This window comes from Podarcis pityusensis, assembly GCF_964106645.2.
Source record: "Podarcis pityusensis genome assembly, chromosome: 3".
NCBI lineage: Eukaryota > Metazoa > Chordata > Lepidosauria > Squamata > Lacertidae > Podarcis > Podarcis pityusensis.
In genome coordinates, this window is record NC_138026.1 from 70,101,232 (window position 1) to 70,124,952 (window position 23,721).

General features: G+C 41.7%; 1 protein-coding gene across 1 annotated transcript; it reads left to right on the forward strand.

The window, feature by feature from the left end:
• The first annotated feature begins 2,851 nt into the window (after positions 1–2,851).
• Positions 2,852–23,540, forward strand: SLC22A3 (solute carrier family 22 member 3). The gene is made up of 11 exons (XM_081000690.1): positions 2,852–3,417; positions 10,237–10,340; positions 11,492–11,646; positions 13,227–13,395; positions 14,321–14,438; positions 17,969–18,066; positions 18,170–18,384; positions 19,437–19,545; positions 20,324–20,436; positions 21,630–21,750; positions 23,215–23,540. Exons 1-11 carry the CDS (start codon positions 3,004–3,006, stop codon positions 23,267–23,269), a joined length of 1,671 nt encoding a protein of 556 aa, XP_080856816.1. The 5' UTR covers positions 2,852–3,003; the 3' UTR covers positions 23,270–23,540.
• Positions 23,541–23,721: the final 181 nt, after the last annotated feature.

Here is a 23,721-nt window from a genome sequence, read left to right on the forward strand (position 1 = left end):
CAAAGGAAGATTAAATGGAAAACATTGGAATGTAATGACTTGACAACAATATTATCAGACAAAACATTCTTGGGATCTTTTATTGTGCGTTTAATTGAAGTTTTCTTTCCCCTAACATCAGTTTAACACTGAATCCCTGACTCTCTTTGATCTTTCTTTCCCATTTTAGCCTTCTGCCTACAGATGTGCCCAGGGATTCCTGTCCTTTTACAGAGCAAGTTTGTTATTACTACTATTCTGTAATGGCTGGTATTTACATCAGCTAATGGAATGGTTAAAAATAGCTTTAAATCCATGGAAATAACAACATTATGCTTTTCAAAAGGTGGGAACCCTGTGGATACAGCTGATGGAAAAATGACATTTCCCATGTCTTAGGGTTAATCTACAAGTTGTTATGCTGACCCCGAGGCATGGGATATATCTAAATCTATCCAGTGTTGCCACCTTTTGGAAAAGGAATGAAAAGACAGAAGAAGAAAGAAGAAAATAGAAGTGATGACGTAAAAGAAGCAAAACCTTTTCAACCTTTTCCAGTCCATGTCTTGCTTGACCAACTACATTCTTTCTGCAGCACCTCTGTGGGGCTCAGGTGCCCAGTTGTGTCACCCCTTGCCTGCAGAGTTGTCAGCCCCTCACCCCTTTTCAAACACCCTCTCTTGTGGAGTGTTCCCTCGGCCTCCTCTCTTCTCCCCACTCCTTGGGAGTCCTCTGGGCAGCCGCCCCGGTCTCTGAGCTGCCTGCCCCAAAGAGAGGTGCCTCCTCCCACTGCTCCACAGGGGCCTGGGAAGCACCCTCTGGCCAGCCCTAGAGACACCATTCACCTGGGGCCGGGGTAGGCAACCTAAGGCCCGGGGGCCGGATACGGCCCATTCGCCTTCACAATCTGGCCCGCAGACTGTCCGGGAATCAGCATGTTTTTACATCAGTATACTGTGTCCTTTTATTTAAAATGCATCTCTGTGTTAATTGTGGGGCCTGCCTGGTGTTTTTACATAGTAGAATGTGTGCTTTTATTTAAAATGCTTCTCTGGATTATTTGTGGGGCATAGGAATTCTTTCATTTTTATTTTTATTTTCAAAATATAGTCCGGCCCACCACATGATCTGAGGGATGGTGGACCGGCCCGCGGCTGAAAAGGGTTGCTGACCCCTGACCTGGGGAGCTTGCAGCCAGAGTTGCTGCAACAAACAGCTGTGCAAGACTTTGGGAGGCAGAGATGTGAGAGGGCATCAGAGGAAGGAGGAATGGAAAGAGGGACAGAGGCCAGTTTGCCCGCAACACCCCTGACCATCTTTCCAGGCAGCCCAGGGTTCCACGGCACACTGGTTGAAAACCACCAGTCTATCTACATTGCCTGTGCATGGTGAATTTGCCATGGTTTGTTATATATTTTATAAGACAAGTAGAGCCCTGTCTCCCTCTTAAAAGAAGGCAGTATTGCAGAACTTTGCCTAAATATTCTCCACCATTTTTTGTGGTGTCTCTCTGCTCCCACCCCCTTTAATGTCCTGGAACCGTGCTAAATTTGGGGCATTGTGGAGGGTGCAAAATGACTCCCAGGCCTCCAACCACAGTTGTGGCCACTGCCACAAGCAAAAATCTAAACCTTTTAGGGGAACCAAGCAAGTAGCTCTGCTACTCCCACTGGTGAGCCCCCCCCCCCCGTAATTGTTGGGGCTTTTCTCCTCCCCTTCCCTTGGACAAATTTACTAAAATATTCCCTGCCCCCCCCCCACGCACCACAGTTTTCCTGCTCACAGAAAGGGCTGGGTAATTTTGAGTGGTTAATTTGTGCACTGCTCTAGTTAAACAGGAAAAACTTTTAATTAAGAAGCATAAACATGAGAAAACAAAAACATGATAGAGCACACACACCCCAAACCATTTTTTGATTATTGTGGCAACACTGCCAATTATCTATCATAGATAGAGGACAGTCAGCCTGACTTGAATGTTCCCTTAAAGTTTCTGTTGTTCCATGCTTGGTTGCATGGGTGCCCAGTGGGGAGGGGAACAGCCTCCTGTGCCACCAAATGAACCACAATTCCCATATTTCCAGCATTCATTTTTGAGCGATGTGGCAAATAGTGTAGGCACCATTCTCCTCATTTTTTAAAGTGAAAAACTTGCCTGCTCTCACTTTTCAACTACGCATGTTTATTTATTAATTTGAAGTATTTACTTTGCCCCTTCAGTAAAATATCTTGTGGACGCCCATGATTGCTCCTCATCTTCTTAGTAGTGACTCTTCTAGCTACCTTTTCGCTTCACCTCTTTTCTCTTTCATTTTTCTTCATTTCCACTGTTTCTAACTGCCAGCAGCTGATATTTTCCGTGTCTGGTTCCCCCTCACACCACTGGACCCACATTATAACCTCTTGGCAGTAACCTATGTGGTTATCTATTCCAATTACCAACTGAAATATGTTAATTAACCGCTACAGTAGCAAGAACCCAAGTGTTGTGGGGAGGGAGAAGTTTAATGGATTTTAACAAAGTGGATCCTTTCCCATAATTTCTGTTCAATTTGACAAATGTGGATTAATTTTTATGGGAAACGACCACAGTTCTGCTTTATATTCGGCTGTTTGCATGTCCCTAAAGAGTTAACCATTTTGATTACATAATCTCTCCTTTGGGTAGACAGAAAAAATATATACGCCCCCTTCTTTGGGGCAGCATGCGTGCCAAGTGTATAGTGAAATCCTACAGTTCTGTGCGTAAGCATTGTGCCAAACTGACAGTACAACTCGTGTGTGTGTGTGTGTGTGTGTGTGTGTGTGTGTGTGTAACTTTGCTCTGCCCCGGCATTGCTTTTGCTACTTGATTGCATGTGTGTGTAGCTGAGGGAGACAGAGAGGAAGACAGAGAAAGAAGAGAGAGATTGCGCGTACATGATTTATAGGAAGCACCGGCAACAGCCACAAAGTTTGAGAGCTGTTGACGCTGTGTCACCTCTTGGATTCATCTGACTTGGGGGAGGGGAGGAACTGTCTACAATGCCGTCTTTTGAAGAGTTTCTAAAAGAGGCTGGGGAATTTGGAAGGTTTCAAAAGCGGGTCTTCCTCCTCCTTTGCCAGACTGGTATAACCTTTTCCTTCTTATTTGTTGGTGTTGTGTTCCTTGGCCGGGACCCAGAGCAATATTGGTGCAGGGTTCCTTATGCATCTAAATTAAGGAAGCAATGTGGATGGACATTTGAAGAGGAGTACAACGTTACCATTCGAGCTTCAAGTCTGGTGAATGATTCTTCCCAGTGCAAGAAGTATGACATGGAGTGGCATAACACCTCTTCTAGCTGCACCAACCCACTGTCTCATCTTACCAGCAGCAGCTTGAGCAATGTGTCACTTACAACATGCCGCCGGGATGGCTGGCTCTACAAAGAACCTCATTCAACTATTGCCAGCGAGGTAAGAGAATTCAAAATACATCCTCCAGCCATGTTTTCATTAGCAATACAGGACTATAAAATACATAAAAGAAGAAGTCTGGAGTGCAAACTATGGTGGGTTGACACAGATAATAAATCTTCTCCACAACAGCAATTGGAAAGTTTCATAGGTAACCTTAAACAGCAGCGCCAGTGTTTAATGTGTTTAATATGTGAGCAAATTCCAAAACTGAGCCATTTCTACTGACTCTTCGAAATAGAAGAGTATAATGAGAGCTATGGCATTTCAGATAATGGATGGGCTAATAGAATATATGTAAATGACTCCTCTTGGAAACTGAGGCAATACAGTTGTACAGAAGGGCAGCACCAATTCAGATAAACAGTGTATATCTCTCTGGATGAATTTCTTGTCATTTATCATTCGACAATACATTAGGAAGTGAGTGTGGCTCACTGGTAGTGCACATCCTTTGCATGCAGAAGGTCTTAGATTTAATCCCTGGCATTGCAAAAAAGGATCAGATAGTTAGTGATGGGAACCAATTCTACCCACTGCTGCCTGTCAGCAAAACTAGGCTAAACAGACAAATAATCTGACCTGGTACAAGGCAGTTTCTTGTGATCTTAAAGTTGAAAATCTAAAATTGAGTTCAGATCAATTTTATTATTTTCAGCCATAATAAAGAGAGGGGAAAGTAACACTATGCCAGCAAGGACATTTATAAAATGAGAATAACTGAGCAAACATAAAACACCAACAATCAAGTATGAAAAATGCAGCTAGCTGTGTTGGTCCATTAAGAAAAAATCCAATGCACAACAACCACTTAATATTTTAGGATGGGCTGAAAGTCATAAACAGCGCAAGTAGCTTTTGAGTTTCACAAAACTTTTTTTAGACAGGTTGTAGAACAACAAAAAAGAGGGTGGGGGGAAGTGAACAAGAAGGTCTGCTGATACAGGTTACGGTGGATATCCATCTGTGATATGTGAATTTTGGATGTTGAAGGAGGCTCTTTGCAAACTAAGGAAGAGAACCTAAACCAACTTGCCCATTTAGGATTGTAACCTAAATTAGTTTGCACCAAGAGATCTTAAGTTGCACCAAAGCATAGTGCAATAAAGAAGCAATGCCTGTTGAAAATACAAGATATTATTAAAAGGTGCTCAAATATTCCTCAGCACCGACTGGAACACATGCAAGTCCTGAAATAAAGAAAATTATTTATCTTTCGTATTCCTAACTCATCTCTTGCCTGAGGTAGTGACCTCATTGCAGATTGCAAACTACCTAAAACACAGTAAATCAAATAGAACAATAAAAGCAACTGATTAAATAATTAAACAAACAGTACCAGAGTTAGAACAGTATTTATTTAGGGAGTAGTCTGTAGAAAGCACAATTACAGGAGGAGCAGATCAGGTATGCAAGTTATGTCACTAACTTTCGTGATATTAGTTTGCACCAGAATAGTAAAAGGGAACCCACTTTTAATAGTATCTTATTCACATTACACTTGTGGACTATAACTTTCCAGAACTAGTTTTGTTCTGTTTGAATTAGATCTGGTATACATTTTAAGATAGAAATAGAAATATATTACAGTATTTTAGATATTGTTCATTTTCTTTCCTGGAGCTCATATCAATACATTCTTTAGATAAATACAGTAGAAATTGTTTTGCTGAAATGTTGCTGGTGGAGGCAGGAGGGTGATTAGAGAATGAGAAAAAGGACAGTGATCTTTTTGATTTAATCCTGCTTTGGTTGTCTGTGGTAACATTTTGTTAATCATTAACACTGAAATATGACAGATTTAAGGACAGGCGGATATGGTAGCATTAGTAGCTGCTTTCAGACACTGTAATGAACACAGGAAGCTGTGTTATACTGAGCTGGGCCATCAGCCTACCAAGCTACTGTATGCCTGAAGTCTTCACACTTTCCCAATCTTGGGTCCACCTTTAGTCCCAACATGCATTTAGGGACCCATGTCTTGCTTTTGTTATTCACAGGGTGGTAATGTTGCTGTTGTGTTATGTCAGTCTGCGGACTGATGTTTGTTCAGATTTCAGCAGTAAACAGTGGGTTTTCCCAGGGAAAGTCGCAGGACAAAAAAAACACTCTTGGACTCTTGACTTGAAATCATGGAACAAATGAAAGTATGGACGGGCCCATAGTTTCTCATTTTTCCAGTCTTCAGTTCTCAAAATTTCTGTGAATTTTTAAAAATCCTCGTGAAAATTCTTCAGCATTTTAGTGCAAATTTATCCTAATCAACACAGCATTGGAAACAGTTTTGACAAATGTGCACATTTTTGCAAACAATTTCTCCTAATGTTAAGCATTTTGCATGCTATTTTCACCAATATATTTATTTTTATGCACTATTTCCACTAACATATGCATTGTATTAAGCTTCAATTGGAGAACAGCATTGCAAAATTTGGATACTTGTGCATTTTGAAGGATGGTGCATTTCAGTTCTTACGGTATTTTGGAAAGGGGAAATTGGATATATTCAGCTTTCAATGAGTTGTAGTTCTCTTTCATCCCTAGTCCCAACCCACCAGTTGAAGACAAATGCTCCATGCTGACTGGAAGCAGCTCTCCAGGGTTGCAGACAAGGACCTTTCCCTGTTCTAATTGGATATTTGATTATTATACTATAACTAAGAGATACCTGAGACTGAGGCCCCATCTGCACTATACATTTAAACCAGTATCACACCACTATAAACAGTCATGGCTTCCCCCAGAGAATCCTGGGAACTGTAATCTGTTAAGGGCACAGAGAGTTGTTAGGAGACCCCTTTTCCCCTCACAGATCTACAATTCCCAGAACGCTTTAACAATCAATCCCTCTTCCTGGGGAACTGTTTCTCTACAGGGGCAACAGGGGTATTCTAAGTACTCTCAGCAATTTTATCAGACTTCAGTTCCCTGGATTCTTTGGGGAAGCCATGACTGTAGTAGCATGTTCAAATACATAGTGCAGATGGAGCAAGAATCAGGGACTTTTTGTTTGCAAAGCATGCGAGGGCTGGGAATGCAACAGCAGTTGTACCTGTGCCCAGTGGCCCTCCTAAGGTAAAGGGACCCCTGACCATTAGGTCCAGTCGTGGCCGACTCTGGGGTTGCGGCGCTTATGTCGCCTTACTGGCCAAGGGAGCCGGCACACAGCTTCCGGGTCATGTGGCCATGACTAATCCGCTTCTGGCGAACCAGAGCAGCACACGGAAACGCCATTTACCTTCCTGCTGGAGCGGTACCTATTTATCTACTTGCACTTTGACGTGCTTTCGAACGGCTAGGTTTGCAGGAGCAGGGACCGAGCAACAGGAGCTCACCCCGTCACGGGGATTCGAACTGCCGACCATCTGATCGGCAAGCCCTAGGCTCTGTGGTTTAACCCACAGCACCACCGGCCCTCCTACCTTTTGCCAAACCAAAGGCAAATGATGCATGTGGAGGAAACATTTACTGTTGCAGCAAGTATTTCTTACTGCTTACTTTTGGGGGTGGAAAATCCTGCTCCACTACTTCACCTCTTCCTTCAAGCAGTGTTCCTAGTAATGTAGATGGTGACCATTGGGATGCAGTCACATCAACTTTTTTAGAGAAATGAAAGCTCTGTGGCTGTCTGGATATAACTACCAATCCAGACGTTCTTATAACTCTTCAGTCTCTGCATGTGTTTTTCCCTATTGCAATATGTAGCACAATCCCATGCATGTTTACTCAGGTAAGTCTTGCTGTGTCTGATGGGGCTTAGCCCTCAGTAAGCAAGCACAGCCTTAATGACTAGCTTAGGAGAAGGCTTGCCCCAATCTCCTAGCACAAGGAGACAGTTCTCCTACACCTGTAGGTGAGGAATCTCATGCCTGAAGCCTAGCCTTGTCCATAGCCTAGGCATGAAGTTTTGCCTCCTCCACCCTTGACTAAAAAAAATGCATTCAAGAAAATCATAGTGTTGTGACAGCACATGATTTCCTATGAGCATTCTGAGGTTAATGGCTATCTATCTAGTTATATAAGCCAACTATCCCACTAGATTGCTGGCTGGCTGGTTGGTCAGTAGATGGTCAGTAGATGGCGGTTCTCTGAGAGCAGTAGCAGGCCTCCAGGAGAGAGCACAGAGAGCTTCTAGAGCGGTGATGGGAACCTGTGGCCCTGCAGATGTTAGACTACAATTTTTCCATCCCTGACCATCGGCCATTCTGGCTAGTGGCTGAAGTCCAACAAAGTATGAAAGGCTGAAGGTTCTTCATCCAGGCCCCAGGGTGTTTCTCCCCTAAGCCAGAGTCAAACTTCTGGAAGTACTTACCAAGCTCTCGGGTCAAGTTACGCCTGGAGCTGCTTTGTTTTTGCTGTAATCTTGACACTTGGTCCTCCATGGAGGATACATTCTGGTCCGCTGCCTGCAAACACTTTCGCTCTGCCAAGTTAACATTTGCCAGATTAACATGCCCTTTGTGGGAAGATAATTGGTTTCCTAGAAGACGAAATGCAGTTGTTTAGAACATACTGATGTCAGCAACATAATAAAGTCCTATATGAAACATTACTGTTGCTGTTGAAGCTATTTTAAGGGCCAAGTACTACATTCCCCATCGATACACAGACCTTACTTAGCTCTAAGGACAGCAGGATTTATTTATCCATTCATGTATATACCGCTTTTCATCCCAAAGGTCCTCAAACCTTTTATTAATACAATAAAATGACAGCAAAATGCAATAAATCAATTGTCAATCAAATACAAGAAAGCAACACCCCCTCTCAAAATATTGATTGTGCCAGTGTTTTCATATAAATAAACAATTGGCAAGGAATCTTGGTACCCCATTTAGATATTTTTATGGTTTCTCACTGGACTAGATAATATTTATTTTGCACATGTTTAGGCTATAAGCATTTAACTTCAGAAATCAAATTAACCCATCATAAACAATCCTAGTTCCATGCTAACTGAAACCATTTCTACACATTCTAATGAACATACTGTGAATTAGATTCTCTTCCTGGTACATATATAGGCCCATGTGTGATAAAAGTCTGTTGATTGTAACATCACCTACAATTAACCCTCCTTTATACATGCTATATAACCTACATACCAAAAATTATGCAAAAAACGTACAATACACAAAGTTAATGTGCAGATCTACCCCATGTATGGATCTTATCATGCTAAAATGTAGCATTCAAATATGGCTAATTAAAAGCATTGGTTTCAATGGGTCTACTCTATGTATCAGATACCACCCTTAAAGGAAAAAACCACTCTAACATACCAAATAAAAAGCTGAGTAATCTAGCATGGGAACTGGCCCTACTAAAAAGATGGGACTGTTTAAATGTGAGACTAAAACTAAATAAATAAAATGCTATGGAGTGCTAAAAAGGAGTTAGTTCTTGCTGGAATTGCTCAGATAATCAGTGTTGGAATTAATTACATTCATTATTTTATTATTTTAATTAGTGATCTCAGTCAAGGATGTAACGGTGTGTTGAGGAGTTTAAGCTCTTCTCATGTTGACGAAGCAAAAATCATGCTCCTAAATAATTATGCATTCTCCAAAATCTGTCTATTGCTAATGCTAGTTTTATTGTATTCATGCAAGTTTTCAGAGACTGAGGTCACTAGTTCTCTACGACAACTGGTATTAATCAGGCTATCCCACTGGAATCTTGGAAGTAGGTTTGGGTTAAATCTTTCCAAAAAGTTATTTCGTGAAATCTTCAAGATTACAGATCAGAGTACTGAGATGGAGATTTGCTTAGCTCTTTTAAACTTTTCTTTTTCTTGGATGTGCTCAAAAAGGCGGAACCATTTCACTCACAGCACTAAGTCAGGAGATAGCTGTTGAACACTGAAAGAACAAACAGTGTTTATCTGTGATGTCTTAGAAGTACAACAGAGTTTAAGACATGTTTATCATGTAGATGATACGGTATCAACCAAAGTTAGCTCAAGGACTGACAAAGCCAGATGGTTTCTATTCAAAGTGGCATTTCCACTCCACCCCACCCCCATATCTTGTTCCTGGCAAGAATGTCACAGCAGGCAAGACTTGGGTGCTAACAATGTCTTCTGTCTTTACTTTACCTATCACTCCCTCCATTTTGCCCCCATTTCTTATATTTTCATTGAGGCCTTCCAGGGATGATCCTCTGAAAAACAATGGCCAACCCTACCATTAGACAGGAAGATGGCAACCTCCGGCAGCAGGTGCTTGAGGTGGGGAGCAGCAGCAAGTTGTTGAAGGGTAGACCTCTTTGTGCTACTAGGCCTGCCGTTCACCTTCTAAGCTAGCCTGCTGACCTCAAATATGGTGGAGGACGCTGCCCCATTACCAGTATTGGCTTGTGTACATGGAATGGCGGGGGGGGGGGGGGAGGCACCATCTTGTCTTTTGCCTCAGGCAGCAAATATGTTTTGGACCTAACTTCATATGAGATTCTTTTATGACATCTGTAAAGGGTAAGACTTCACAGGCCCAGCCACCATCAAAATATGATCCTAAATAGTTTTATAAGTTTCTTAAATTGAACATTAGTTCTATATAAACCTGGCATAGTTTATATAGAGAATGTCAATTCTAATGTTTCAGTTCCCTTTTTAAAAAGACTAGGTGTATCTCTAGTCACAGAAGGCTTTTTGCTGCAGTGAAGGTTTCTGTGAAGGGAAAAAGGAGGGAGGCAATTTTTACAGTGATTCCCTTTCTCCTGCAGCCTCCCTCGGATATTGTTTTCAAGACTGGAATCTTTTGTCAAATAAAAACTTTATCTTCTACAGAAACTTACTGTATCTTTTTCTTCTTCCCACAGTACAACCTTGTTTGTGAGGACAGATGGCTAATAGATATGACACAATCTCTCCTCAATCTCGGTTTTTTGGTAGGAGGATTTTACCTAGGCTACGCTTCAGACAGGTAAAATTTTCTTTTTTAACCAAACTACAAACCATTTCATTCTTCAACTGCAGACAGGGCTGCTTCACACGTTACTTTACTTATGTGAGTGAGTGTTTACATTGTGTTAGTACTGTACCCAAAACGTCTTCCATGTTTTTTATCCATTCTCCATCAACTCATGTGGGGAGAAAGCATTTGAAAATTGTCAAAGCTGAAAGAAAATTTCAGTGAAATTTTCATGCATGAAATGTGGAGGGGTTGTTGCAATTATTTTGATGTGGCCAAGAGGTTTTGTGAGTGTCTCTTCTTTCCTTCTACATTCTGCAGCCTTCCCAGGTGCTCACATTTCCTGAAAAACCTTCGATGTCTTCAGTTGGCCTTTCCTGTTAGCAAGGGAAGCTGGAGAGAGGTTATCTACAGTGCCCCTGACAACTGTTCGTTTTATTAAATTGCATATTTATTTTTAAAGACATAATTGCAGAGAGCTATTGGTGTTTTTTAAGCAAAAGGGAAGGAGCACACCAGCCTTAGGCACTTGGAAGCAAGTTACCCCAGCCTCCCAAGCTTCAGTTAAAGGCAGAAAGAGACATCATGAGCAGCTTCTTCCCATGGTGATTTTTCAGATCAGGAAATATGGGAGAAAGTTTAATGGAAAGAAAAAAACACTCACTGACACAATAAGGTAAACTCAACTCCACACCCAGTGCTATTTTTCCAGAAACAAAGGTGTCAAAACTCACCATGAACACCTTCCTCTCTTAGAATGGCAATGGTGTCCACCTGAGAGGTGTTGGAACTGAGTTCTGGCTGGAAAAAAAGCCCTGTCCACACCCACCAAAATTATAAAGTGTGCCTTGAATGAGGCAGAACAGCAGAAGTCTCTTTCGTAGAGGAACAAAATTTTAGAGAAATTGGAGGAGAGTTTTCGGCACAGCACTTTTGTATGTCATTATGTGTGAAGCTTAGGAAGCTTAGGGATATGTTCAGTCTGCCTTCAGTGAGGTGACTAGTGAGGGGTGGGAGTGGGGGAGAGAGCATCCCTACCATTCCCAGAGCTGGTTTGCTAACCAGGCATCACCCAGGAAGAAAGGACAAGACCTTAAAAGCTCTTTTCACACCAGGTAACCCTGTTCTCTCTGTTTTACTCTCACACTTTCTGTTCTTGACAGATACGGCAGAATCAACATTTACCTCATTTCCTCCTTTGGGGCAGGACTATGTGGCCTCATAGTGGCTTTTGCACCAAATATTGTAGTATTTTCGATATTTCGCTTTCTACAAGGTGTATTTGGAAAGGGAACCTGGATGACAAGCTTTGTCATTGGTAAGACTTGGCGTGTTTTCCATTCTTCCTCTTCATATATGCATGTAATATGTGGGATACTAGATGAAAAAAGGGGATTTCTTGAATGGGATCATTATACTGTAGGCACATTGCACATAAAATCAATAGATTGCATTGTGAATATTGCTAAATTACTGCATGAAAGGGTGGGTTGATTATGCAGGGATTGGTTCATTTGAAGACATTTTATTCTGATAGTGCTGGTGGTGGAGATTTCCTCCTGATGTTGATAAAAGTTCCAAAGGAACCACTTCTGTCACAGCAAGGGGAGAAAAGGTTAAACTCTCCCTCTCTGCCACGCTGCAGTCCTGATAATTATCAGTCCCATCCCCAGCAGCTGCTACTTGAATGTTAACAAACATGCATATGAAATGCAGCAATCCATTTAACCCCAGGTCACATCTCATTTGACCCCAGTTCATGACCCACCAGGCAAAATTTCACACAAGATCCATGTACAGCAGCTGACCAGAGGCTCAATAGCTCTCCTGTTTTTGTTATCTGCCTCAGGGACTGCAAAAACAATAAGTTTATTGAAGACAATAATGGCTTCTGAATTGTGTATAGTTTGGTCACAAGCCGATCTAATATGACCCAGATTTTAAATAAGCCCATGGTTTATAAATTTAAGAATGCACAGAGATGTACCTAATTTGAGTGGTGAGCTGGCTTTAAAAAATGCAGTCACCATTGGTTGGGTTCGGTTTTTTAGACATACATTTTTGAGCACAGAGGAAAGTAATTCATCACTAATTTACCACCACACTCCATGAGCCGTTTCTGGTTTTCAAGGTGGGGAGGTGACATATAATTATACATTTAATTGGGAGAAGTGTGCACGTGGCATTTTAAAAGTTAAATCCCAAAACTAAAGGAGTGGAGAATATGGAATCATCACTCAGATTGTTGGTATGTACATCCGTCTGTTTTACAGTGAAGGTAGGCAGAAGCCAGCATCACTCAGGAGAAAAAAAATGTGTTCTTTATAGGACATTTTTATACATGTGAAGCTACATAGATGCTCACTCAATAGTAATAAGACCAAAGAATACCAACATGCACTATCTCACCAATGAATGAGATATGGGCTCAATCCAGATACAATTATTTTGGTTTCATAAACAATGGCAGGATTTCTGTCTATTGTTGAACCATCTGGTTTGGTGCCCCACTTTTGTAGCCAGAGATTAAACCAGTTTCCAAGTTTGGATGTAATGGGAAAGTGTGATTTAAGGCAATACATTGTGCAGAAGAATGGGGAATGAAAGGGAAGGAGGGAGGGATGAATGTCCAGGCTAACCACTTGTTCTTAGCCTAATAAACAATGGTTTGTTAACTGAGATAGCTATGTCTGAACCAGGCCATAGATTCATAACATCAGACATCTGTGACATTAATTTTCTTCTGCCAACTAATGTAAAGAAGTCAGCAATACCAAGCAAAATATCTCCACATGTACCACAGAACAGTGACTTGCTATCATCACCCTATTAATGGTTTTAATAATGTGCAGGCTGTTTCCTTTCAATGTCTTTTATTTTGTCCATTTCTGTATTCAGTGACAGAGATAGTTGGTTCAGATCAGCGAAGGATTGTTGGAATTGTAATTCAGATCTTTTTCACCCTTGGAGTTGTGATTCTTCCTGGAATTGCTTATCTCATTCCCACATGGCGAGAGATTCAGCTAGCTACGACACTCCCCAACTTCCTCTTCCTGTTGTATTACTGGTAATTTGATGTTATTTTCTTTCTTGGATCTTTAGAATAATTATATAGTACACAGTATGAGGTCCTGTAGTATAAACTGGGAGCTTTAGTAATTATGAGTAGTCCTCTGTCTGTCTCACAGGTCATTAAATTGCCCACATCTACTGTAGGGGAACGATAATACTGACCTTCATTCAGAATTATAAGGATTGCTGTGATATGCCCTTGAAGTGCTTTGAACACTCTAAAACACAATGTAAACAAAATACATTGTTTAAGAACACAGAAAGTTATCATCAGTAACCTCCTCCCCAAATTGTGCCTTTTTAAATATAAGCCTACATCTATAAACAGTATACCTGTTTGAACATATTTGAAATGAGTTATGGCTGAATATAGAACCAAAAGCCACAGATATAGTTTGTGTAAAATATGGACAAATAGGAGTGCTATTTACAAAGAGTTGATCTATCTCTTCAAGGTAAACTCAAAGTTTTTTCAGTTCAATTCAGAATTTACAATCGATTCTGAAAGTTTCTGAAATTGACTATGCAACATTCCCTTTAGAATCTAGTTTGCATTTCGCTAGTTTCCAGGGATCATATTACAAGTCATCCACATAATTTATGTGCTTCTTTGTCCAACTATGTATAAAGAATGGACAGAATCATCAGCATTATGTGGGTCACTTATACCGGGCTTCTACTGTGTGCAGTGTCAAATTGCTTGCTGACTCCATGGGATGCTTGTTTCAGCCTTCACACAAACACACACACATTCACACAGGAGGATTAAAGAGCTTCCAGCTTGCCAGGAAAAAAAATGGAAGGCAGGAGAACCGCACGGTGATGTTGATTAGCTTCGTGCCTTCTTACAAGCAATAAATCTATTTGGTTTCTGAACACAGCTTGCAGATACATCCTTACCAGTGTCTCTACTTTTGCAGGGCAGTACCTGAATCTCCACGGTGGCTACTGACACGTAAAAAAGGAGAAAAAGCCCTAAAGATCATTCAGTCCATCGCCAAAGACAATGGGAAATGTCTTCCACCACATTATACTGAGGTACTCACCATATACGTGCTAAGCATCAAATGCACCACTTTTAGCATCATCATGGTGTTAGCAAGGCATGTTCAGTTTGTGCTGCTGGGTTTTCTGTTTCTCGCCCTGTGGCCATCTAAGTGTTAGCTGGAGTGTGGAGGAGATGATTTTCCCCATTTTGTACCTTGTTTTTTGTATTAAGGGCTCGCTCTGGGGTGTGTTTCACTCCTGCTCATCTTTCAGATGTTGTGCTGAACATGTGCACATTGGCAAATTGGGCCATCAGGATATGTCATATTGGAGGCAGGTCAGGTGTCAGGTGTCTGGAACACACGCACAAACGTTCACACACACCATTTGTACAGCGAATACACAAAGAAGAAAGTCTGCACAGACTCATTCTGTTGCATGCATATAAAATCCTGGCCTCTTGAGAGTGGAAACCTGATGGCAGGGCTTGCATGTTATCTTTCTTTCATTTGTCTTATGCACTGCACTTAATTGCTGTAGGTGCTTTGAAAACATTGGTGTTGGTCAATTAGTTATTGAGAGAAATACTAACTATGCAGACAGGACAGTGGGCAATGGAGCCACCACCACGTCCAAACCCCTGTTGGTCAGGGCGGTTTTTACTACACCAGCTGGTGCAACAGAGATGTCTGAATCAGGCTCTCATGGACAAAGAAGAAGAAGAAGAAAAAGAATTCAGGGGATCTGTAACTGGCCCAAACCTACACATATCCCAAAACACCCCTTTTGAGAACTCTGCACTGGCTACCACCAGTGGGAGGCCTGTCAATAATTGCAGGTCCGTGCCTGCTCAGGTAGATGTCAGGCCTCTTCCAGAGCAGCAGTATTCTTCTCCAGGAGGAGTGTTGGAAATCTAGCAACTTAAAGGACATTTCCCTCAAAATATTTAGTAATGTTAAAAGTAGCAGATGCAGAATTCAATACTTTCCTTCCCAAAAATCAGAGGATCCTATACTATATCAATGTAAATCAACACAAAAAGGTACTGCAGTTTTTCGTAAATTCCTTTTTTTAAACAGCCATACATGAAAGACTTGCTTTTGCCACACATCTTCCAAATGCCTTGTCTGTCAACCATCTTGTGAAGATCATATTTTCATGTGATCAGATTACGAACAAGGGAATGTGCGGATTGCATGATGTCCATCTGTTCAGATTCTTCAGTTTGTTCAACATCTCAGTATTTTTAGAATGGTGACCTTGGTGTCCAGGCTAGTATTACTCTCTCCTCATCGTTCCCAAACATCCTAGCCTATATTTTTAAGTAGTATCCACAGCTGGGTGACCCTAATTTAGTCACAGCTGCAATTGCTTAGCCCTCAGTAATAGTCTAAGGCTTCTAAGCTGCACTTCGGAACCGTTCCAGATCCTTTTGGATACACAAGTTCAGTCATTCTTGATTCTACGCCCAGAAGGAGAGCACGATGCTCCCGGAAGTGTGATAATGGGAGGGTCAAGTGCATTTCACAGGCTGTACTCTCAGTGGAGTTTCTAGTTCCAAGATTACATAGTTCTGCTTTTCAAAGCGAAGCTCTGAGTTTGAGAAAATTTGCTGTATTGTATCTTTTGTAGGCATGCTAATGCCCTGGTGGTGATAAACCTGCTGTTATGATGACGAGCTGTGTGGCATTGAACTGTGTGGTGTTGTAGAGTTGTTTTCATTATAATTTCTTTACATTGTACAACAGAGCATACTTCTTCTCCAACAACAACAAAGGTGGGGGGAGAGGTGAGGATTGGTTGAAGCCTTGGAGCTATACTTAGAGGGGGAGAGAAAAACATGGCCTTTTATAGTCCAAAGATGCATCACTCTGCTTAAAGGAATCAAAGTTTGAGGTTTATGACAGAAGCACTGAGTCTTTCCCCCGCCCCAGTCATTTTATTTAATCTTATATCTTCACAACAGCCGTGTGAGGTAGGTTGGTGAGGGGCCCAAGGCTAGAACTGAGTGCTGATTTGAGTTTAAAAAGTGAAAATGCACAAGTATTTTCTTTTCATTTATCAAGGTTGACAAAATATTTTTGTTTGTGCTTTCCTGAGAGTTGCTGCCTATTCGGAGGGGAAGAGGGAAGTGGTAGGGAGGTCAGAATGGTGCCAGTGCATCAGGGAGCCAAGCTGGCACTCCTACCACTGTATCTGAAGCATTCTGATCTCCCTTCCACCTCCATTCCACTGTCTCTCTTCCCAAAAAACAGCAGCAGCTCAGCTGTCAGGAGGTAGATTGAGTGCCATGGCTTCACCTGCTGTGTGTGCATATATGTTGCTGTGCATATTAAGGCAGTACCGGACAGTTTAGACAACTGAGTTCTCTAACTCAATCTAAGGCAGCATCACACATAACTAAATATTGTCTATACTTCTTCCTGTTTATTCTGTTTCTGTTCCACCTTTAAATGACAAAGATTACTAGGCTATTTTACAATAAAAACATGAAATCTTAGAAGTACAATTAAACACACATACACACACACATATCATAAAGCAACAAAATAAAAACAGAAATAAACTCAAATAGAAGAACTCCCCAAATAGTAAAAACCTAGCAAAATCAAAAAGTTGCAGTATCTGCTATCATGTGAACTAGAAAAACCAGAATGGCAACCTTTAAAAATAAATCATTTTTAAAATTTGTGCTATATTGCTTTTGTGCTTTTGCAGTATTATGCAAATAGTTTCATATTTTCTGTAAAAATATGACAGACAAAAATAACACTTAATGTTTAATATTAATGCTTTGATGAAAACTCATTTGGTTGTACATTGGATTTTGATCTGAATGCCTAACACCCTTATATTGTGGTTTTTTTGGGGGGGGTTGCATATTGATGAGCTGTAGCCCCAAGTTACTCAAGCCCAAGGCTCCTTGTCTTATTTGACAGCAGTTTTTAAACAGGGTAAGAAATATTGCTTCCTGAAAGTAAGCAAAATATTTGGTAGATATAGTCCAAGTATCTCCCCTCCTCCCCAAGGTTTTATATGATATTATTTGTTTAAATTATTTTATGAATCGTTCAGAGCATGCAGAACATCAGGCAGCAAATCAACCCGTACTTTTCATATTTTTATGTGGATGTTTCATTTCTATACCACTTCTACGTGTACAAACTCCTCTGAAGCCCAAACGGCCTCGGTCCAGTATACCTGAAGGAGCGTCTCCACCCCCATCATTCTATCCAGACACTGAGGTCCAGTGCCGAGGGCCTTCTGGCAGTTCCCTCGCTGCGAGAAGCCAAGTTACAGGGAACCAGGCAGAGGGCCTTCTCGGTAGTGGCATCCGCCCTGTGGAACACCCTCCCACCAGATGTCAAAGAGAACAACAACTACCAGACTTTTAGAAGACATCTGAAGGCAGCCCTGTTTAGGGAAGCTTTTAATGTTTGATGCATTACTGTATTTTAATATTTTGTTGGAAGCCACCCAGAGTGGCTGGGGAAGCCCAGCCAGATGGGCGGGGTATAAATAATAAATTATTATTATATTATTATTATATTTGGGTTTTGGTATCTGTTTCTTTTACTTAGATCAGTCTCTCCGACAAGGAGGTGAGCAACCCGTCTCTCCTCGAACTGGTTAGAACTCCGCAGATGAGAAAGTTCACTCTAATCCTGATGTATGCCTGGTGAGTCCCAGCTGTGTTGCCTCTGTGGCTTTCCCCTTTGGCCTTTGTCATGCAAGCCAGCCTGCTTTGAACCTTTTGCAGCTGTTTTTTCTTCCTTTTTAAGGTTCACAAGTGCAGTGGTTTATCAAGGGCTTGTCTTGCGCCTGGGAATCATAGAAGGAAATCTGTATTTGGAGTTCTTTGTCTCAGCACTGATGGAATTGCCTTCAGCTTTTCTAATCTTATTGACAATTGACCGCATTGGCAGGCGCCCTCTCTTTGCAACAAGTGCCTTCGTGGCAGGTGCTGCGTGCTTAATGACCGCATTCTTGCCCAAAGGTAACCTTTTCGTTTTTATTCGCTTGTTTTAGTTGCTAACTCACCCTTGTCTTTCAAGGCAGACCACAGGTGTGCGTGCGCACACACACACATTTAAAAATATGTGAAACACACACACACCCCAACCATATCTTGGAACAGAAGCTTGCTGAAATATGACCTTGCATTTCTTCTTGGAAATAATGGCAGACTCCAGAAAAGCTTGCACACACTGCTCTGTGACCTTATATTGAGTCTTAATGAAAGGTAATGTGCTGCTGTTGCTTTTCATTTTCTTTCCTAATGAGCAAAACTAGGGTTGCCATATGCCCAGGATTTCCTGGACATGCACGGAATACAGCAGTTGACAGCAGTGCCCAGACGGAAATTGGATTAAATGTCTGGGAAAATCCAGACATGTGTCAGCCATTTCAACAGGGCCATTTTTGCCATTTTTTTAAAAGGAAAAAATAGCTCAAAAACAGCATTTTTTGCGATTTTGCTAACAATTTTGCCCCATCCCCACCCCCAAAGTAAAGTTCAACAACTTTTCTGTCCAGATTTTCACTTTTTGAAATATGGCAACCCTAGAAAACTAACGGGGAATCTCTGGCATTGCTTCACATTGCTCTGCTTTAAAGCTAAGCTGGCAGCTGCATAATGAAAAGTAGCATTTTAGTGCCACCTGCTGGTAAATGTGAAATGTGAGTAACGCTGCTAATTATTTTCAAATCTGGAGGTTGCATTTCTAGCTCATTTATTGTTATTGATTAAAATTAAATACCTTCCCTTAATATTGGGGCAGGTACCAATGGTGAATAAATAATATCTCTTTTAAACTTCCATTTTGTCCATTCATAATCAAATGATTCTCCACTTCTGACCTCATTTGAGTAGAATATAGCATCACTTCTTTTGCTCATTTATCCATGAAGAAGCTTTGCTGAAGCAACAGGGGTTAGATGAGAAGGACACGAATTCATTGTGAAATGGATCAGGAATAGGATCTTGATTTTTGGTTTCCATTGTTAAAGAAATCCTTTTCGTGTTTCATCTGCCTGTATCCTCCACAGATATACCATGGCTAAGTACATCATGTGCCATCTTGGCAAGACTGGGGATCACCATAACTTTTGAGCTTGTCTATCTTGTGAATTCTGAATTGTATCCTACAATATTCAGGTAAATGGAGTAACCACTTTGGGGAGGAAATCCACATAGTTGTGGGCTTGGGTTGGGGGAGGAAGTAGCAGTGGAGCAGAAATTATGGTTAACCTGACAGATTACATCAAGCAGTGAAGTGGCTCGTACATGTGCATTGCTAACCTATGCATGCCTACTCAGAAGTAAGCCCCACTGAGTTCATTGGGACTTAGAGTTGTCCATCAAAAAAAAAGTGGGAGTTTATAAAAAAAAAAAAAAGCACTGGTGAAATGATAGAGAAAACCATTTACAAGGCAGTCGCATGCCACAGTGTGCTCAGAGTCTAAAATTTAAAAATCCTCAGTGCACAGCTCTGCTCTCCAGTGGTTTGAATGAGGTCTCCTTAGCATTCCCATATAAAAAGAGCCAAAGGAACCCCGATATTGTCTAGGTCTAGGACATTCCTAAAGAAACATTTCCAAAAGCAGTATATGAATGTAGTTTAACCACAACTCTCAACAGCCTTGGCTGTTGGCCATGCTGGCTAGGGGTGAAGGAAGTTGGGATCCAAAATATCTGGGGTGCGGCAGGTTGGGGAAGTGTGGTCTAGAAAAAAGTGCATTCTTGCTATTATCACTTTTGCAAGTGCCTGTTGATAGGCTCTTATACCCTGACTTAAAGACCAAATCTGGAGTTCAGTTAAAGAAAGCAAACCAGAGTGGAATGGAGGTATCATGTGAAAAGTAGGTATAGTATAGCATCTTGGAAGCTAGTGCATAAATCCACAGTAATATATTCTCTTTTCTTTCCCCTATAGAAACTTTGGTGTTTCATTGTGCTCAGGACTGTGTGACATAGGGGGCATTTTAGCCCCATTTCTTCTCTACCGGCTAGCAGCCTACTGGTCAGAGCTGCCTCTGATTGTTTATTGTAAGATACTGTTTTAAAAGTGACCTCTTTTCAAAGATGGTTCTTCTTTTTCTGATTCTTTCAGGAAGTAATATTGGGATTGGGGTTCCACACTCACTGCTGTTTTGTAGCTCCATTTTGCCATACAATTATCCCCCTGCCCCGAAGCAAAGTGTCATGCTGAGATCCACTTCCCACAACCACTTTCTCCCAGTGAATTTTCAGATCACCCTTCTGATACCATCCACACTGACTCTGCACTTCTGAAAGCATCGAACAGGCCTGCCCTTTGGAGAGTTGTCAGGGGGACAAGTACAGCAGTGCCCAGTTCCTTATGTGTAATTGTGCTGGATAGGTACCAACACTATATTGTAGGTAATAGAAATCCTTAAAAATATTGTTATTAAGTTTGTTTACATACTACTTTTATTTATTTAGAGAACTTGTGCTCTGCTCTTTAGCCAAAAAGTCTCCCACACAATCAATTAAAACCGCTTACATAACAATAAAAACAAGATAGTCCCTGCTTGCATGCTTTCAGTCTAAAAGACATGGCACAAAAGTGAAAGGGGAGAGGTAGAGAAGAGGAAAAAGGCAAACTCAGGCACCAATTATTAAAGTTAAATAGTAGCTCTTAGAATAAACAGCCTGAGGGATGTGTTCCTCATGACACACGTCCATTCAGAGGTGCTAACCTGTGAGGCAGATTGGGGGAGGGGGGAAAGTTGTGTGTGTGATGTCCCAACGTCAAGTCAGGATGTTGGAGGAGCCAAGGGGCAGAGCTGAATGTGGCGGCAGCACAGCTTCAATGGCTCCTCCTCCTCCTGCCATTGCTGCCATTGGCTGGGGGCTGTTTCCTCCTCCTTCCCCTCCATGGCAGGAGCAGGAGGAGAAGGAGCCAGCCACTGAAACTGCACTACACTTGGCTCTGCAATGGCCCTGATTTTTTTGAACATGGGGAGCACCCCTAAAAAATATTGGGGGCCCCAAAAGGGTTGGGCTCCCAAGAGCTGGTGCCCCTGCATCCATTCATAAACATCCACCCATAAACATGCATATATACAAATAAACCACTCACTTCCCCCTGCCCAGCAATTAGGGCTTTCCCCACATTTTCTTGTTCCCTGCCTCTGAACTATCTAAAACTGTAGTATTAAATATTATTTCTCACTCCATGTGACATACTGTATGTTTCCTGCTTCACATTTTGACAGGTATACTTTCCATTCTATGTGGGCTTCTGGTCACATTTTTACCGGAGACAAAGGGCCTTCCCTTACCGGAGACAGTTGAGGATGTGGAACAACTGCCAAATGCCTGCACTGCTATCTACCCGTAAATAATCTCATATGCTTTCTTGGGATTTCAAATGGTTCCTTCTCCAGACCTTTCATTAGCCTCAAGCACCAAACAGTTCATTAAATGTGCCCTTGCACTTGCATATGGTGCTTCAAAAAAACAAATATAAAGGGAAGCTAGTCAGATTGAGATTGGTAGGTGGGTGGAAGCAGTTAACCTCACCCCTGCACCTCATGCTGCAGTCCTAATGAAAATCCCTATTCCTAGCTGCTGTTTTACCCCAGCAGGGAAGCTGCTATTGGTGCTAATTTATTTGTTGTGTTTATACCCAACCTTCCCACCAGGCATAGTGGTGTGAGTTTGAGGATTCCATTGTTAAAGGAGACAGGCAGGTTTCTTGGCGAGTTACCTGGTCCTAAGCAGTGCTTTTTTTCTGGGGGGACGCAGGGGTACACATACCCCTAAACATTTTGTGAATCTAAGTTTGGCCTCATTGAGGGGCAGTATTTCAATATAAGTAGGGAAATGAGAGTACAGTGGTACCTCGGGTTACAGATGCTTCAGGTTACAGACTCCGCTAACCCAGAAATAGTACCTCAGGTTAAGAAGTTTGCTTCAGGATGAGAACAGAAATTGTGTGGTGGTGGCGCAGCGGCTGCGGGAGGCCCCATTAGCTAAAGTGGTATCTCAGGTTAAGAACAGTTTCAGGTGAAGAACAGACCTCCAGAATGAATTAAGTTCTTAACCCAAGGTACCACTGTATCCCTAAACTTTTTTTTAGGGGAAAAAAAAAACACTGGTCCTAAGTGTGGGTTGTTAGTATAAGAAAGGAAGTTGCTTTGTGCCGGAGGGCATATGGGTAGGCCCCCTCCCTCACCTGGCTGGTAGTGAGAAGCACAATAGCCAGAGTGATGTGAGAGAGGGAGGGAAGCTAGAAGCAGGCAGAAGCAGAGAGGAGAGCCATGCTGTATTTTTACTAGAATCCAAGGCTGTAACAATGGGAGAAGTGAGACCCTCTGGGGTGTTGATGCCATGAGCCCCTCCATCGTGGGCTCAGGTTGTATCCATGTGTAAATAAACCACAGTCTCCACTGTCCCTCATTCCAAGGAAACCAAACCCTGGAACTCCCTGGAATATTGCACCACTCAGAGATTGGCGTGCCATATGCAACAATCTGTTATTCTGTCCCCATCCTCCCCACCACATTTTATCCTTACAAGAATGCTGACAGAGAAGTGATGCTTAGAAACAGTAACTGCCCCAGTAAGCCTCAAGTCTGAGTATGGATTTGAATCTGGGTCTTCCTAGTCTGATACTATAACCTCTACAGTAGACCACTCAGCTCCCATAGCCGCTTCCCTTGTAGTGCTATCTTCAGCGACAGCGGTTTTCATCAAAGATTAGCGTGATTTTTAAAAGCATACATTTCTGCTTAAATCAAAACTTTGTCCCACCATTAAAGCATGACTTTTCTTCTTTTTATCCTTTTATCACCACAGTTTCAGCAGAAGGTGTGGGAAACAGAAACATCAGATTTCCAGCACATATGTTTGATCATTTGCCAAATGTTCTGAGGGCACCGCCAATCACCTGGCTTTCAGTCTGATGTCCAGTGGATGCCATTATCATGCCAGATGGAGAAAATGGATCCTGTTTTTCCATAATAAAAATCCCTAAAAGACACTTAAAGTAAATATAATATTTTTCTATGACTTTGGGAGTATGAATGTGTTTTCTGAGCCTATTGTTTCCAGGTGGGAAACTGTTATATGTGGATTTTGTAGAAGAGAAATAATTTCCATTAAAGAAGTTGTTTTGTTTGAAACTTGACTCTTTGCTTATGTCTGGGCCATCTGGCCATCCTTTATCTTCCCTAACTCGTAAGAGTAATTGTTTCACACTTCTGTTGGAGAAACAGGAAATACACTGAAGGAATCCACAACACTTTGATAAATAACAAGAAAAATATTGCGTTCAAATACTCCAGTGGAACTGAATGAGAACAG